Raw genomic sequence first — 15,670 nt, 5'->3', positions numbered from 1 at the left:
TGCAGATTCTCACAGAAAACACCACCGCTATGTGGTACCTCAAAAGCAGGGCAGGATGAGGTCTTGGATTCTGTGCCTGGAATCCCTGTGGTTTTGGAAATGGTAGGAGCTCCAGGGCATCTTTGTGGTCGCCAATCACTGAATGCCAGGGCAGGTGAACTAAGGAGATGTCTTTTGGCAGATAATGAGTGGTGCCCACTTACTGAGGTGACTTAGGGCATGCTCTACCAATGTGAGGAACCCTGGCTATATCTTTTTATCACCATCAAGTGTGCAGTGTCGACAGTTTTGCACAATGTGTTTCACAAGTGCACTATTTAGGGGACACATTTTGGCTGCAGTGCAACAAGGGACTCCTGTATGCATTTCTGCCACTTCCCCTCCTGCTTTAACGTCTCAAGAAGATCAAAAACAACCAGGCCAAAGTCATGCTGGTAGTTTTGAGCATTGTGGCCTCAGTTCCTGAGCCGGAGCTTATGTCATCTGAGCAGGCTTTCACTTTGGGAGGACCGCTTTCTCAGTAACAGGGCAGTGCTCTTTACCTGAACCTACACAGTGTACTGCCCCATTCCTGGAGATTGTGTGGCGGCAGTTGACTGCATTCGATTTCCTGCCTTAAGTTGCAGATGTCATCCTTGCTGCCAAACGCCCCTTGGCAAAATCTATTTGTGCCAGGCACTGGAACAAGTTTGTACAAGGGGCGGTACCCAAAAGACAGACCCCTTGCAGGCAAAGCTGTCAGATGTCCTTTTATTTGTTTTATATTTAGCCCAGCAATGCCTTGCAGTGGCCCCTATAAACGTTTGTCAGCTCTTTCTGCCTTTCTTCGTTTGGCGGACCAACTGACCTCTTTCAAATTGCCTGTTGTGTTGATGTTCATTAAAGGTTTGATAAACGTTTCATTTGTGATGGCAAAGTGGGTCCTTAACTTGATCTAAACATTTTTTGTGTGCGTGTCCTCTGAAATGATGCATAGCTGCATTTAGGGCTGTCTTCCTCATTGTGTTTTACATAGCGCAACCATCCCGTATCACCTTTTCCTGAACAAAATGGTGCTGAGAATCTACGCAGCATTGGTACCTAAAGTCATGAATCCCTTCGATGTCGGGCAATCCATCATTCTACCAGTGTTCTTTGCTCCCTCTCTCCCCTCGTAAGAGAGGAGAGGCTCCATCTGTTAAACACCAAAAGGTCTCTAAACTTTAACATAGGTTGTCTCCGGGATCATTGAGTGGATTATTGACTTATTATGGGGATCACCAGAGAAAAGCAAGGGAAGGCTCTGCAGAAGAGGACCTCATCGCGATGGATAGTTCTCTGAATTAAGATCCACTAGCTAGATGGAGGACAAGAAGCAGACCTTGAAATGTCAGGGACCCATTCCACTCACTCCTTGAAAAAGGGGGAGGAGCTTCATTGGTTGGACCCCATAAGGCTCTAAAGTTTACATAGATTGTACCAAGGATCATCAAATGGATGATCAGCTTTTTGTCGGTTTCTCCAGAATAAAGAAAGGGAAGGCTGCGCAGAAGTGGACCTAGTTGAAGTGGATAGTCCTTTACATCAATAGCAGCTGTGCACTGGGCAAGAAGCATCCACCGGAAATTCTGGGAGCCCATTCCATCAGTGCTGAGGATGCTCCAACTGCTTTGGTGCAAGAAATACGTGTCCTTAATATCTGCTGGGCTGCAATGTGGCATCAGTTCATATGTTCACAAATCAGTTCTGTGTTGACAGCCAGATCAGGATGGAAGGACAGCTTTGCCTGCTTGGTTTTGCAAGACTTTTTGGTCTGATCCCTCTCCACGGACCCACCGCCTAGGGGATGTACTGCTTTGCTGTCTATTCTGAGGTGAGGAATATATAATTATAATTATCTAGCTGAAGAATTAGTTACTTACCTTTGGTTACTTTCTGGTGGATACTCTATCTACCAACAAATTCCTCATTGCACTCTCACCTCCCTCTTCTGTGAAGTGGCCTCTTTTTAACATCTAAAAAGTTCCCAAATTAATATGGGACCTCTCCTTTCCCCTCCCGGTGAGGACAATGACTGGTTCCTGATTCCACTCTTTTATGAAGTCTGAAAAACATCTGTAAAATAGTTCCAGATCACACCCGAAAGGCTATTGTTCAAGCCATGATAACCTTGGGACTGGATTATTCAAATATTTTATATCTTGGCCTTCCTGACTGTTTGCTCCATTGACTTCAGCTTGTGCAAAACACAGCTGCTCCATTGCCTCTTCAATTTCCTAGACTGGAACCTATCACCTCCCATTTGATGAATTTATGTTGGCTCCTGGTGCGTAAGTTCTCTTGTTTAATGACTGCTGCTGATGTTCTGAGCCTACTACAGTAGAAGCCCCAAATACTTGAGGGAAAGAATTACTCCATATCTTCTTTTAAGATTTCTGAGATCACACAAACATCTTTTGGCGCAAGTTCAGTGAGTGCGACGTGCTCAAATTGGGTGGTCAATCTTTCTCGATTTTGGCCCCTACCATGTGGAATGTGCTTCTTTATTCCATCTGTGTCTGGTCAGCAGAACAGTGTTTAAAAAAAAAAAACACAGCTGAAAACATGGAGCGGAATAACCAACTAGTTTCTTCTGTAACATTCACTTCCATGTTATTTAGCTCTAGGATGCTCTTTGGGCCATAGCACACTATTCAGCGCATTGTTAGCAACAGTTGTTTATGCTCTGCTTCTGAAAATATGAAAAAGAAAAAGACAAGCTTCCGTCAGCGCGCAGGGTTGTCGCTTATATGTTGACTCACATCTTCAGATGCACTCTGGCGCTTTGGAACTATTCTAAGGTGAGGATCCTGCAGTTAGCTAGAGTATCCACCAGAAAGAGAATTACCAAAGGCCTTGAATACCTTGTTCATCACGTTTATTATATTATTTTGTGGGGAAATCAGTTGATGCACGTTTGTTCACAAGAATATAGCTGAAGCAAGTGTGTGCTCATTTACAATCATACAGTTCAAAGAATGGCAGGAGTATTGCACGTTTAATTGTATCTGTAACTTGAGAAAATATGGGATATAGTATTTATTTTATTGATAAATATGGTTCCAAAAATGTCTTTATGACGTTCATAAAAATGATGCTGTAGATACAGGCTGTGCTTAACGTAAAAAAAAGTGTACGTCTTAATTCACCCGCTTAACATTTTCTGGAAAGCATTGATATATTTAAATATTTGTAAAGAAGCTTATGTTGTACCCGAGGGAACTCAATAAACCTGATATTTAATCATTGACACTTGAATGACTTTCGCTATTTTCTGGATTTATTGAAGTCTGCTCCCTCCTAAGGTAAAAAATAATCAAGAATTCTGATGTGTTTTTATATTTTTGCTAACACTGCGATGCATGATATCCTTTTGTTCAACAGGCGACGAAGAGAAGAGGATTATTGAGGATTATGGACTTCCATTTGTTCAGCGGACGAGGAAGAGAGCAGGTATTGACACTTCCTTTAAGTAATGTATTATTGTTGCTGCAGCCTGCCTGCATTTCAGATCACTACTGTGAATAATCTACTTGATCTGAAGACGGTGTTAATTGATTTTTAAACTGCTTGCATCTTCTAGCAACATTTGAAGTTTTCATTAGAGGTTGCTGATATATTGCTTTCCATTCAACTTATTTTTATAGAGTCTTATGTAGTGATATAAAGACGCTCTCGTATAATAAAGGAAAGTATTTTGCAGGCGCAGCTCTTCAGTATGGGCGGAGGAGCGTTGCTCCCCCCACTCCCCCCCCCACCAGCAGCAACCACTGCAAATCCTTTCACATGGAAAGGATAATGAACTCTGTTTATTATCCTTTCTTTGTGAAAGAGGCGGGGCATTGGGGGTGACAAGCATAGGGGAGTGCACTGTGCACTCCCCTCAGAGCGCATGTGTGTTGGCCCGCCGTCTCGGGCGGGCCAAACACACACATGCACACAGGGCTCTCTCTAGCCCGACAACACAGTTACCTGGGCTGGACAGAGCCTGCACTGGCTCCCAATCTGCCTGGTAGTGCCCTGGCTGGGCGCTCCCAGCCAATCCTGACGCTGCTCTTAGCAGCGTCAGAATTGGCTGCAGCGCAGGCTGGGAGTCTGTGCCTGCATCAGGGATGGGAGAGGAGCGACGCAGGATCAGAGCATGTAAGTGATTTTTTTCAAATATTTTTATTAATTTTCTTCCGCGTCCCTCCCTACACATGCCCCGCCCCAACAAAGCCCCGCGAGCCGCTCCTGGTATTTTGAGCTGCTTGTGATTTCAGTATGTAGTTGCGTGCACAAATTTCTAATGTCACCGTCTGAATGTGTAAAACCTCTGTACCCTACCTAAACCCACCACGCTACCCACGTTTTGCTCGTGCCTTTTCCTCATCATCTGCTTTATTATACTTAATTATTTTATTAATGTTCTAATATAACGCACCAACACCGCTTGCATTTGGAAAAGACAGCTTTATGTATTTCATAAGGAATTTTCATCCAGAAGTGAGGTCAAGGCACGTTTCTCACAGCTCAGTGTTTTGGGACAATAGTGTCTGAGCAGGTAAAAACATCTAAGAGTTTGAAGGTGATCCTCAGTGGAGCTCACAGACAAAGGGGTAATTTTTTGACAAGTATTAAGCTGGCACCAGAGAGGAGGATCAGGGGTGTAGATTTGGAGGGGTGGGGGGGTGAAGAGTAGGTGGGTACAGTTGCTTTCAGTCAGGTATGGTGAGTGGATTTTCTCTCTCAGCTCTTTATTGAAAGTCCTGAAAATGTTAATTATTTTACAAAATATTCTCTCATTTAGTCCTCCTACCAATTCCCATACCTCTCCCTTTCCGCTGCCTCTTAAGCCCCTCTTATGTGCCCTGCTTGTCATATAATGTATTTTAACATATGACAGTGTGATTGTCGGGAAATCTGATGCTCACACCACCCCCCATTTTAGTGACCAGCCTATACCCCTGAGTAGGATTGCTATGATTGGTGCTGGAGCGGGCTGTGAAGCACCTACTGAGATTGTGGACAATAAGGGTCTCATTACGAGACCGGCAGCCTCGCGGTGGTGGTCAGGAATGCCGCTGCTGTGGCAGCCTGACTGGCACATTAAGACCCTGGTGTTCAGCCCGCTAGGATTACGCGGTCTCCACCGGGCCTAGTGATCCCGACTGGTTGACTGCCGGTGGAGGCCGCACTCCATCAGGGCTGCACTGCATGCAGCGATTCCCGCCGGATTACAACATCGTTCTCTGCCAGCCTTTTCATGGCGGTTTCACCACCACGAAAAGGCTAGCAGAGAACAGGTGCAGGGGGCCAAAGGGAGGGCCCTCCACTGCCCATGCAATTGGCATGGGCAGTGCAGGGTTCCCCCTGCCTAGCACCCTCGCAATGTTCACTGTCTGCAGGTGACAGCATTGCTGCAGGCTCGATTTTGAGTCTGAGACAATGCTGCCATCTGTTTCCTGCTAGGCTGAAGGGCGAGGTTTCCGCCCTTCAGCCTAGCGGGAAACACCTAATAAGTCTGGTGGGGTGGTTGCCACTACAGTGGCAGCTACCCTGTTGGGAGTTTAGCGGACGGGCTATCCTCCAAACTTTTAATTAGGCCCTAAGTCTAGTCTGGAGCTGATAGCTTGGACACCTTTTGGCCTGTGACCTTTGGACTTAAGGTGTTTTCAACTTTCTTCAGGGAGTTAAAGGAGTTGATGGACGGATAGTAAATTTTCGTTCACACGTAATTTGTTCCTTGGAATCCATTACTTTTCTTAGCCACATCAGATTTGAAAATGTGAAGAAATTTGATTGGAGTTCTTTATTTAAGGAGGATTTTTTTTTTTTTTGAATGAGTATTGTTTTTCTCATCTTCAGAGAATCATGAAAGATCCCAGTAGGAAAGAGAAGCAGTATTCAAATTAAAGCAAAATGGATTCAAAAATTTGGAATTTGTTCTTAATGACATTGGCCAGCAAGTGGTCCATGGAGTAGTTTGTTGTCCGGAGTTTCCCTTTGAGTGAGGAAAGTACTTAAATTTGCATGGGTGTGAAGGTGATTCATGTTTTGTTGTTTTCAGTGGTGGTGCATGGTTTGTGGCGAGACTGATTAAATTTTGCTTCTATTAGAAGATATTTTGTTAGCAAAAGAGTAAAGTTATTCTTTCTATTTGGCCAAAGGTGGTTGGGGTGCAGGATCAGCATTAGGAGGGGTGTTTGCCTTTATGTGCTAAAAAGGGAAACAAATGCTGTTAAGAGCAGAATGTGTTCGTACCTGAATGAAGTTTGATGTCTTTCCTCATTGTTTTTAGTTTGTTGAGGGCATATGAAGAAAACATGGTTTTGCTGCATTTGTTTTGAATATTTCTGATTTTTTTTTTTGCACAAATTGTCAGAGCACCATGGATGATTTGTCTTCAGTTTAGAATACTGCAATTTCAGAGGGCCGCCCCTTTGTTTAACACTGTGAGTATGACTATGTTGTTATACACCGCCTAGTTGATGTTCACACAGTAATCCAGTTGTACTAAATTAGATAGCTTGTTCAGTGGTCCATCTTTAATTGTTTGTACACTTTTCATATTTAATAAGGGTGGGGATTGTTTATGGCCTTTAAGAATGTGAAAAGAGAAAATGATCTGACTTGATTTGTATGGTCATAAACATTTGCTGCCACTGGGGTCAGAGATGGTGGGAGCTGTTAGCTCCAGGAGCGGCTCATGGCAAGCAGAAGGGATGGGGTGGCGAGAGGGGGTGGGGGACAAATAAAATAAAATTACAAATAATTAAAAAAACCACTTACCTTAACCCCATGCTCTGCTCCACTACTCCGTCTCCGTCGCTGCAGTCATAGGCTCCCAGCCTGCCCTGTGGCCAATCCTGACACTGCTCAGAGCAGCGTCTGGATTGGCTAGGAGCGCCTAGCCACGGCGCTCTCAGGCAGACTAGGAGCCTGTGCAGGCTCCCTCCAGCGAGGCAATTGTGTTGCTGGGCTGGAGAGAGCCTAGTGCTTATGTGTGTTTGGCCGGCCCAAGACGGCCGGCCAAACACACATGCGCTTTGAGGGAGAGTGCTGAGCACTCACTGCTCGTCACCCCAGTGCCCTGCCCCTTTAAAAGAAAACGATAATAAAGTTTCTTATCATTTTCTTTTAAAGGTTTTGCAACTGCTGGCAGAGGGGGGCTGTGGGTGACGCTCCTCCGCCCTAATGGAGGAGCCGCCCCCGATTAGTTTGCTCTTGTGTGTGGAATGGTAAGTGTGTTGAGTGAGGTTGTGTAATTGAGTTAGGTTCTGAAGAATCAAAAATGCATAGCACTTGGGGTTGCCCTAATCAATGCTAAAATCACTATAAATACATATTTCAGAGGCTATAGGGTTAAACATCACATATTCAGTAAAGTGGGTAGCAAAGTTTGCTTCTTAGGATGATAAATGGTTTATAAGTGGATGGTGTTCGTTTGGGAAACCAGGATATTGATCTTGAATTGTTCGAAGGTAATCTAGCTTATGATAGGAGAACATCTATTCACAGTATAGTGCATACTTTTAAATTCTTTTTTCTTAGCATTTGCGCTAGTAATGACAGCAGTCTCATTATGAAAATCTTAAACCTTCGACCGGCACATTCAGCCAATTCATATATTCACCTTTGAATGCCATATTATTTGTTGCGAACATAGCATGGTGGTCAAACCCCAGTCAACCTCATAGAAAGAAAAAGGTACCCTGCAGGCACTACATAAACACAGATTCACTGTCTACTGGAGGATCCCACACACACCAACCTCAACTTCCTCCCTTGAATGTGACTTCCCCTCCTATATATACCAGAGCCCTTAATTTGGGCAGGCCTAGCACCCTCAGCCTGGAAGGACATGCTATCTCTCTCTGCTCCATCCCCATGTAAGCCAAAACTGTCTGCAATGTCCGTGTGATGGTCTCTTTTAGTTTATTGATATGTGCTGACTGTCTTTCCACCGCCATCATCTCCCGTATTCTCCAGCATCATGTGCCATGTCAGACTGGCAGTTTGTGTCCAGTGCCTAGCTAATATAAGGCAGGAAATAAGGAGGAGCTGGCAATTCAGTTTCCATTATCATCTTCCTACCTCCTCCCAGCCTGCAGGCGCATGCCTAAAGTCATGACTGCAGAGTCTGCTGAAATAGAGAATCTTTCCAATAAGTTGCCATTTTCAGGCAGACCGACTACACATGCAGAGGTGTAACCACCTTGTCACATCCCCGCCAATATTTATTGGTTGTCCCTGGATGCATTTTATTTCTTTATTCTGAGGTTATGTATCACTCTTTTGTTATTTTCAGTGCTGACTCTCGATGTTGTGTGGATAGGCTATTCTCACATATCTTGCTTCATGGTGTTAACCACCTATCTCCTGATATTTTCCCATTTCACCATGGAATTCCAACTGCCCACCAATCTGAGGGAGCTAAGAAATTTATGGTGGTTACATAGCCATCACTTTTTCCCTTGATATGAGACGTCTTCTCCCATTTTGTTGCAGCTTCCATGACGCCAGACTGCCAGCCCCAGTGTCTAATTGGTTGGTAGGTTCATCTTTCTGTTTCTAGGAGGCTGTATATTTTTTAAATCATCAAAAGATCAAATTTGCCCCATGTGAAATAGGTCTGCAATCATCCGATATTCACTTTCCCTCGCACATTATTGTGTTCCTTTCCTGGAGTCAAATCTGGTTGGTTGAAAATGGATGCTAAGAAGGAGGGTAGGGATATGATATCGTAGGTGATGGCTATTGTGTCCCATACATGTAACATATGTATGTGATGTGGCTACAATAACATTTTGTGGCCTAGATTTCTGTGGTAGCCATAAAAGGTCCCAGAAGGGCCTGCCCACCACTGCCTTGTTCACATGAAGTCAGGGTTTTCCTGTTTCCCTTCACAATTATTCTACATCCCAAATATCCACAAGAGATCTTCTCTGTAATAGATAAGTAGAAAGGGAAATCCAAACTCTTCTATTACTCTCAGATGTCTCTAAGAATTGTGGTTGAAACTGCCACACACATTTCACTATGGAGGTTTGCATGTCTCCGAGCATCTCCCTCTGTTTCTGACTGCAGTCATGGTATCATTTTCATCTTTATTGCCTTTTAGGGACCCCGAACCTGCTGCATCTATCGTCACTCTTACCTTAGAGGCTTGGTAACTTGCAAGTGCCATTTTATTATACTGCTTTCCAAGTCCGAAATTTACTATAACTGCCTTCATGAATGCCCAGTTCACCTTTTTGAAGGATTTCTCTGAGTTTAAAGCCATTATCATGGCCTTTATATATATTTTTTATCTTTTTGACAAGGTGGGCCACTCTTCAGACATTATCAAAAGTCTGCCTTCTTGAAATAAAACCTGATCATTCCTCTGTACCTGGGAGAAGAGGCGGCAGTTGAAGCGCAAGAACCTACATGAATATTTTCACATCAAGGTTAAGAAGTGTGATCGGTCTGCATACTAAACAGTCTGTGTGATCTTTACCCAGTTTGGTCATCACTACAATGGTGGCTTCTCCCATGGTCAGGGTGAAGTATCTGAAGTAGAAGAATAGTCCGCTAAGACAGGGCGCCAATTTAGAAGCATAAATCTTATATAATTCAGCACTGAAACCATCTGGCCCTGGTGCCTGGTTGATTATGAGCCTCTTGATTACTAACATGATCTCATCTTCCTCAGCCGAGACCCCCAACTCCTTGGTTCAGTCCTGCAAGAGATGAAGAAACATTAGATCCTCTAGATATGATCACAGATCACTTAAGCCCCCTCCCTAAAGTAAAGTTTTGTTTATAAAAGTTTTTTTTTTATTGCTTCCTCTCTATTACAGAGAGTTATGTTACCATTCTTGGTCTTAAGACCCATGGCTCTCTTTTTGTTCACTTTAGAGCACCAGCCAAAGGTTGATGAACCTTATCTTCTGTTTCATAAGCTGTTCTTTTCAGTGTTAAATGGGCCTTTTCAACTTTGTTGGTTTGCAGAGTTCTGAATTGACCCCTAATACTGGTTAGAGTCTCATTTGTGTTTTTCTTCTGCTCTCGCCAACTCTGCGTCTGAGCTTTTTGTCAACAGGCTTCTCTGCCTTTTCATAGCTTCAAACATAGACATCAGCCTCCCCAGATGACAACTTAAAAATTTTGCAGATGGGGGCAGGAGGAACCTCCTCAGTCATTAGTTGCCCAGTATTCATCTATGGCTTTTGAAATCTTCACCACTTTAATATATGTTTACCCAGTGTCCAATTTTTATGAAAGCCTGTTAAACCTTTTAATAAAAGTATTATCAGAAACCTATATGGTGCCTATATTCTTCTCTGTCAAGTAGCTCTTGTTATGGTTAAAGAGTAAGATCGTGTTGATCCTTGAATATATGAGTTGTGCCGCAAAAAACACATGAATAGTCCCTTTCTCCAGGGTGTGCGGCTGTCCCCACATCTACAAGCCCCAGCTCCTGCAACCAGTCCTTGATCTCCTGGATAGCTCACTTGCCAGCCTGCAGCCTCCTTCAGATTTGTCCTGATTACCCTTCATTACAGTTTTGAAGTTTCCTATCAGGGACATTATTTAATCTGCAAATCTAGCAATCTTCCTTAATACCTTCCCTAAAAAGGTGGCCTGTCCTTTATTGTGAGGATAAGAGAGAGTTGAACGTGTCCCACCCACCTTGCCTTTTATCACTGCAAACCAGCCTTCCCTATCTTCCTTTAGTTCCGTTATGACCAGCAGCGTCCCCCTGCCACCCCCATTGTGAGCAGCAGCAGCTGCAAAACTTTAACAACGAAAAGATAATAAACTGTGTTTATTACCCTTTTGTTGTTAAAGGGGCAGGGCCAGTGGAGATGACGGGGATGAGGGGAGTTCACTGTGCACTCCCCTCAGTGCGCATGTGTGTTTGGCAGGCCAAGCACACATGTGCACTGTGCTCTCAGAGCAGGCACAGGCTTCCAATCTGCCTGGGAGCACCCTGACTAGGCGCTCCAGCCAATCCTAACGCTGCTTTAAGCAGCATCAGGATTGGCTGCAGGGCAGGCTGGGAGCCTGTGCCTGCCTGCAGTGATCAGAAAAGAGGAGCGGCAGAGCAGGTAAGTTTCTTTTTTCAAATTTCCTTTTTTACCTTATTGTTTTTGTTCCCCCCTACCCCCATGTGCGCCATCCCTCACCTTTAGCGCACAGCTGGCCGAGACTGGTTATGACTATTTGGAAGGACTTGGAACATTAGGCTGCCACTCCCCAGGACTTGTTCTGTGCATTTGGGTGGACCTGCCTAATGTAGATGTTAGATTCGAATAGACTAGATTCTCACTTTTTTACGTGGGGTTCCTGAAGCACTACTGCGTGGGCTCATTGTGGTGCTAGGAAGGTGCGTAACTGTTTTTTCTTGACCGGGAATTGAGCCCCTTGACATAAATGGATAGGCCCCAGAATGTGACTTGGTAGTTTTTGTTTCCTTATACATCTGTACATCAAGCCTACTAAATCAATGTGAACCATTTCTAGTCATGCTCTACCCCTCTATCTCATCCCTAAATGAAACTGCAAATGCAAATGCAAAAAAAAAAAGGATATTTTCCTCCCTCCCCCAAAATCTTTTTATTCCATCAGCCCATATCTCTAGGTGGGCTGGGCTACTCCTGTGTCCAAACTTTTCCCTAAACTTGAAAATGACGTGCACCTAGTTGTACAGAGCCCACACTGAACCTGTTCACTTATGGTTATGAATTGGATCTCGCTGATGTATTTATCTTCTCATCTGGACAGTCTTTTTCTTTGTCTTTGTGCCTTGGTGAAGGGCTTCCTGAGGTTCGGGCTCCATTGGAGCCATGTTCATTTTCATTGTCATTTTTATCAGTGGTGGGACCTAGCTCTTTGAGACCCTCCTCTGTGTTATGAACACAATGCATCTCAGACTTAAGTTGAAAGGCCACACTGCATCAGAATATCCATCTGAAGCTTACTTCCCTCTTGTTCAGAATGTCTGTGAGTGCTTTAAAGGCCTTGCATTTTTGGAGTGTAGGTTGGGCAAGATGCGGTAGCAGGATCAGCCTGCTTTTTTCGATAAGTATTGGCAGTTGCTTCTTTGCTTCTCTTAGTATCACTTCCTTCTGAGGAAATGATGTGGGAATGACCACAATATTCTTTGATGTATCCTGGTGTCCTCTTTTCCTGGGCCCAACTTTCTGTGACTTTTCCACTGCCATATATTCTCCTTCTGCATCTTCCTTCGTGTCCTTTTTTCTGATGTTGTTTCTCTTCGCCCTGTACTCTAAATCTTCACATTTCATTGGTAGAATATTTTTTGTCTTTCTAGATGAGTCGTCTTATTTGATGCAACTTTCATCTTTTCACCCAGTTCCTGGACAGCTTTTTCCATGTCCATTATTCTTGTGCCCAATTGATCTACATCTAGAAGAAATTAAGGGGACGCTTAGTTTATGTTTGTTTTAACTTTGTCCATCTCCTGCTGGAGGTCATCGCTCCATTACACCCTCCAATACTAAGTTCTTGTAGACCATACTTTAGTGCGTCTTTCTTCAGACCTGTACCTTCCTTTCTAGCTGCCATGGTTGACTGTTTCGCCTCCTATGCCGAATCTGCCATTCCATACTTCTCTTGTCATGTGAGGAGAGGATGTGGCATTGCGACCAGAGCTGCTGACTTAGGAACTGGGGAGCCAGGTTCGAGTCTTGGCGTTGGCTCAACATCCTGTGATTCTGGGCAAATCATGTAATATCCCCATGCCTGAAAGAATGAATGTGACCTTGTGTAATGTTACTGATTCTCACGTAAAGCACTCCAATACCTTTGTATCCTCTTCGCACTATATAAAACTGCAAACAAAAATCTATTCCAGACGCTTTTATTTCCACCTTTGCTCCTGCCATTAGGACACTCAGTGGTTGTGGTGAGGGCTTTTGTGCCATTTCAAGTTCAGATGCATGTCAAGCACATTACTTCTGTGTCATGCCAGTTTATCTAATTATTATGTGTATATTAATGACAGCACTGTTGTATTTATTTGTACATATTAGTGACAGCAGTGTTTATGAAACTCCTAAACCTTCTACCGGCATATTCTGCCAATTCATATATCCCCTTTGAATGCTGTATTATTTGTATTGTAGATAGCATATGAAGTCAAACCCCAAACAATAGACCACATAGAAAGAAAAAGAAAAAAATACTCTGCTGCCACCATACAAACATGTATTCACTGTCTACTCGTAAAACCCACACATGCCCACCACATCTTTCACATGAAACTCACTCAAAGATCTCTTGTCCCCTGGATTTCTCTGTGGGGAACTTTTCATGTCCTCGCTCAGTCATTGTTCTTACTTTCTGGCCCTGCATCTTGACTGACAATCACTGTATTGTTAAATGGTGGTATTCATTAAAGCACTGCCTGTACAAGCACAGTTTCTCTACTCTGCCCCCTGTACCTCTGTCTGTCCTATTTAGCAGTATCTATCTTTGGGGACACGTGCCGTTTCTTGTGCTGCGTGCAGCTTGCGTCCACTTCCTTGTCAGTTTGTGACTGCCTCCTTACACTGCAAATCTGTCCGTCAAACAATGTGCCCCACCAATATGTCCTGCCCAGACCCCATGTCACCAACAGCACAAGGGGCTGGGCATCCACTGAACCCCTCCTTTGTTCAGCCCACTTTGCCATCTTAGGAGAGCAGATGACATTCTCATTGCCACGGTTTATCTTCTTTTCTCTGCCCGTTGACTCTCTTTGTTGGCCCTGGGTCCACTTTGACATCTTCAAGTTTGTGGAGTACCCATTCCCCCTTGGCAGATGTACCTTATCCACTGATTTTGGGTATGCGGAGCTCAAGGATTAACATCCACCATGTTGTAGTGGCATCCATGTCATGAAATGTGTTTAGGCCCTCCAAGTTTCAGTTGCTTCTCTGCATGAATAAAAGTTAACTATGGGAAAAGAATGTGGCTGCCAAGTATTAATTGTGAATAGGTATTAAGCCAGGATTCAGTGGTAAAACAAAATAACCATGTTGCGATCAACAATGAGGTTGTGAATGTCAGATTAATTATAGATTGTGGATCTGAAAATTACAAGTATAAAGTTTTAAGGTTATATTTGTTTGCTTTTTTTTGGTTGGCCAGGGTTTTCATTGTCAATGGAAGAGTCTACTGTTGGGGGCAGGAAAGTGTGTGTAGAAAGTAGACACATTTTGATGTGCTTACATAAAAGGGGAGAATCTGTGCTGAAGTACAATGTTACTAAATAGGTCAGCAGGTGGTTGAGCTAAGCTTTGCCTGATGATTACTAGTTAGTAAGAAATTCATAATTTAAGCATGTAGGGCTCAAAGTAGACTGTGGTAGGCATGCCAGGTTAGGAAAACTTTGAATCGAGCAGCTAGATAACAATGTGTTATCAAGGAGCCCTGTCCTCTTCACTGCAATTAAACTCCTGTTTTTCATAAGCAAAACGTTATTGTTTTTTTCTAAGAAATCAAGGAACCAAACAATGCAAGTGGTCAGGTACAGCCGTAATACAAACATTACTTCACAGCACACCAATTATTCTAGTTTATAATGTGCTCACCATTAATCCCAAATATTTTTTTGCTTCGGGGGCAACCGCTAGCAACATAAATGGTTCCTCCAGTTCCGCACATCATTCCATCTCCTTGCACCAGGCCTGAATCAATGGTGGGTTAGGTGAGTTCTAAACAAAGGCCACCATTAGTATTTAGGCTTCTACACAGCCTCACTAGGTGGGCCCGTGCAAGAGATTCCCCATAGTACCCCAGTATATGTCCTGGCTGCAGGATCCTATAAAATTGTGAATGGGGAAGCTTGAATTCTACGTGCAACTCGTGAAAGGTCTTCATATGGGACTCTCGCCAAAGGCCCCTAAGTTTGGAGATGCCAATTAAGTCCCATTTGCTAAAGCCCTCCAAGCAAGATACCTGTCTCAACCAGCGACCCCTCCAATCCCACTCCATGCAGCGCAGTGCCAATCTCCACACCAGGAAGACCACAGATCTGGGAGGGAGCGCGGATTTGGCACCCCATAAAACATAATCATGAAAGAATTCCAGCCTCTGGTCTCTCCGGACAGCTGGGTCTGACCACCCATCGTGCATCCAGTCAATTAGGATCAGTAGTTGGGAGGACTAATAATACAGCGGTACATCTGAGGCAGACCATTCACACATCATAAGAAGACCAAGAACTCTTGTCAGAAGCTATATCTGACACTTTTCCTGCCCAGAAGAAGGACCGTATTCTGGCCTGTACTTCCATGGACCATTTGTGTAGAATCATGTGGAAAAGTTTGCAGAGTGTAGAGAAATCTCGGCAGGATCATAGTTTTAAATAAAAGTGCCAACCTCCCAGAATACTGATTTGCAGGTGAGCACTTCTTCATTTTAGCAACCGGGGTGTTAAGTTCAAAGACAGACAAGTTCCAGGAGTTAGAAAACATGGATTCCCAGGTATTGGAAATGCTGCCTATGAATAGGCATCTGGCACTGCCAACTCCCCGTCTCAGGGCCTCCAGAGCTGGGAACTAATAGGGACTTGGACTGATTAATTAAGAATCCCGACACCTGTCCACAGAGTTACAGCATTTGTAAAAGCCTCGGCACGTGACCTCCAGGCGAGAGAGAAAAGCATCCACATATAAGG

At 43.9% G+C, this 15,670-nt stretch overlaps 1 protein-coding gene across 2 annotated transcripts in view; it reads left to right on the top strand.

Annotated features, from left to right (window-relative positions):
• Positions 1-15,670, top strand: part of NBAS (NBAS subunit of NRZ tethering complex) — a 1,762,396-nt gene that overhangs the window by 310,753 nt on the left and 1,435,973 nt on the right. For both annotated transcript variants that reach the window (XM_069235962.1, XM_069235961.1), the window contains exon 11: positions 3,403-3,471. In XM_069235962.1, the coding sequence (XP_069092063.1) occupies positions 3,403-3,471 (69 nt within the window). The remainder of the gene's footprint in view (positions 1-3,402; positions 3,472-15,670) is intronic.

Source organism: Pleurodeles waltl, chromosome 5, assembly GCF_031143425.1.
Source record: "Pleurodeles waltl isolate 20211129_DDA chromosome 5, aPleWal1.hap1.20221129, whole genome shotgun sequence".
Classification (NCBI taxonomy): Eukaryota; Metazoa; Chordata; class Amphibia; order Caudata; family Salamandridae; genus Pleurodeles; species Pleurodeles waltl.
The sequence above is the reverse complement of the archived record's forward strand: the minus strand, read 5'-3'. Positions and strand labels throughout refer to the sequence as shown.